This window comes from Brassica napus, chromosome C8, assembly GCF_020379485.1.
Source record: "Brassica napus cultivar Da-Ae chromosome C8, Da-Ae, whole genome shotgun sequence".
Classification (NCBI taxonomy): Eukaryota; Viridiplantae; Streptophyta; class Magnoliopsida; order Brassicales; family Brassicaceae; genus Brassica; species Brassica napus.
This window is the reverse complement of record NC_063451.1, coordinates 33,904,390-33,906,215: the sequence shown is the minus strand read 5'-3', so window position 1 is coordinate 33,906,215 and position 1,826 is coordinate 33,904,390. Positions and strand designations below refer to the sequence as shown.

At 38.1% G+C, this 1,826-nt stretch overlaps 1 protein-coding gene across 1 annotated transcript; it reads left to right on the top strand.

The window, feature by feature from the left end:
* Positions 1 to 687: 687 nt before the first annotated feature.
* On the top strand, positions 688 to 1,388 carry LOC111213427 (serpin-Z4-like). Its single transcript, XM_048766939.1, has 2 exons — positions 688 to 1,077; positions 1,227 to 1,388. The coding sequence occupies exons 1-2, from the start codon at positions 688 to 690 to the stop codon at positions 1,386 to 1,388; spliced, it is 552 nt and encodes a 183-aa protein (XP_048622896.1).
* Positions 1,389 to 1,826: the final 438 nt, after the last annotated feature.

Here is a 1,826-nt window from a genome sequence, read left to right as displayed (position 1 = left end):
ACGGCTATACAACGGTCATATGTATTTGTCGGCAACGGTCACATGGTTCGTCGGAATTCCGTCGGAAAATACCGATGGAATTCCGACGACTTTGCTGTTAATCGGAATGTCGTCGGAATTCCGTCGGAATATACCGACGAACTTCCGACGACTACAACGGTTACATTTTTTATCGGAATGTCGTCGAAAAGTCGTCGGAAAATTCCGACGAACCGTATGTCGTCGGAATTCCGTCGGAAATGGCCGACGGAATTCCGACGACTTCATTTTTTTGGATTTGGTCGGAAATTTGTCAGTATTCTGTCGCAAATGTCCGACGACCTTGGTGTCCGTCGGAACCTCCGTCGGAATTCGGTGTGTTTTCTTGTAGTGTAATTGGTATGTTTTGAATAGGTTTCCTCTTCCGAATTAACAACCTATAAAATCGTTTGTAAGAACATTTCAAAACACGATTTAATTTGAAAACAAGTGATGGCAAGTTGCCAAATTACATATTATTTAATAATTTTCGATTTAGTAAGGAGTTTTAAGAAAATGTTTATATAGCTTTGTAATCGTGCTTGAGGTGATAATTAAGTCGATGACTATTCAACTTTTCTTATACTTTATATTCTTCGCCTCTGCCTACTTAGAAGTTCGTCCCTTACCTCTATTCTTTAGTTTGGAGCAAAGGAAAAAAAAAAAGACATGGAGTTGGGACAATCAACTGAGATGCAAAACGACGTCATGGTGTTACTAGCCAAGCATGTAATCGCTACCGTTGCAAATGGCTCAAACTTTGTCTTCTCACCAATGTCAGTCAACCTTTTGCTCTGCCTCATTGCCGTCGGTTCTAGTTGCGTCAGTAAACAACAAATCCTCACATTCCTCATGTCTCCGTCATCGGATCACCTTAACGCAGTCTTGGCTAAGATGGTATCTGTTGTCCACGCCAATGGCACTGAGAGAAGTGATTTGCGCTTATCTATGGCTACTGGTGTTTGGATAGACCAATCTCTCTCCGTTAAGCCTTCCTTTAAAGAGGTTTTGGAGAACTCCTTCAAGGGTAATTGCAGTCATGTTGACTTCTTTAACAAGGTAACTTCTCTATGTTTTCGGCAACTTTATATATCATTTTATAACCATTTTAATTTATATGTGAGATTCCTAACGATAACATTGCAATTTTTCTTTGTTTTAACATTGAATTTGTGGGGATTGTCAAATTTTTATGGCCTTTTTTGCAGCCTGCTGAAGTGATTGATGAAGTGAACACATGGGCTGAATTCCACACCAATGGACTCATCAAGCAGATTCTTTCACGCGATTCCATCGAAGCTATCCGTGATAGCAAACTCTTACTTGCAAATGCAGTGTACCTTCAAAGGAGCTTGGGGCGTAAAATTTGATCCAAAGTTGACAGAAGATAACGATTTTCACCTTCTTGATGGCACCTCTGTGAAAGTCCCATTCATGACAAATGACAAGAGCCAGTACCTAAAAGGCTACGATGGGTTTCAAGTTTTATGCATCCCTTATGTAGAGGATGACCAACGTGAATTCTCCATGTATATTTATCTCCCTAATGATAAAAATGGACTGCCAGCTCTGCTTGAGAAAATAGGCTCCGAACCAAGGTTTTTTGATAACCATCTTCCAAGATATCATGTATCAGTGGATTCTTCATAATATATATGATTATTTATATGATGGTACATATAAAATACTATTAATTATATGATTACTTATATGATGGTAGATAAAAAACACGATTAATTATATTATGACACATATATGATATTTAATAGTGACATGAAAAAATAAATAACAACATATTTTTGCAATAT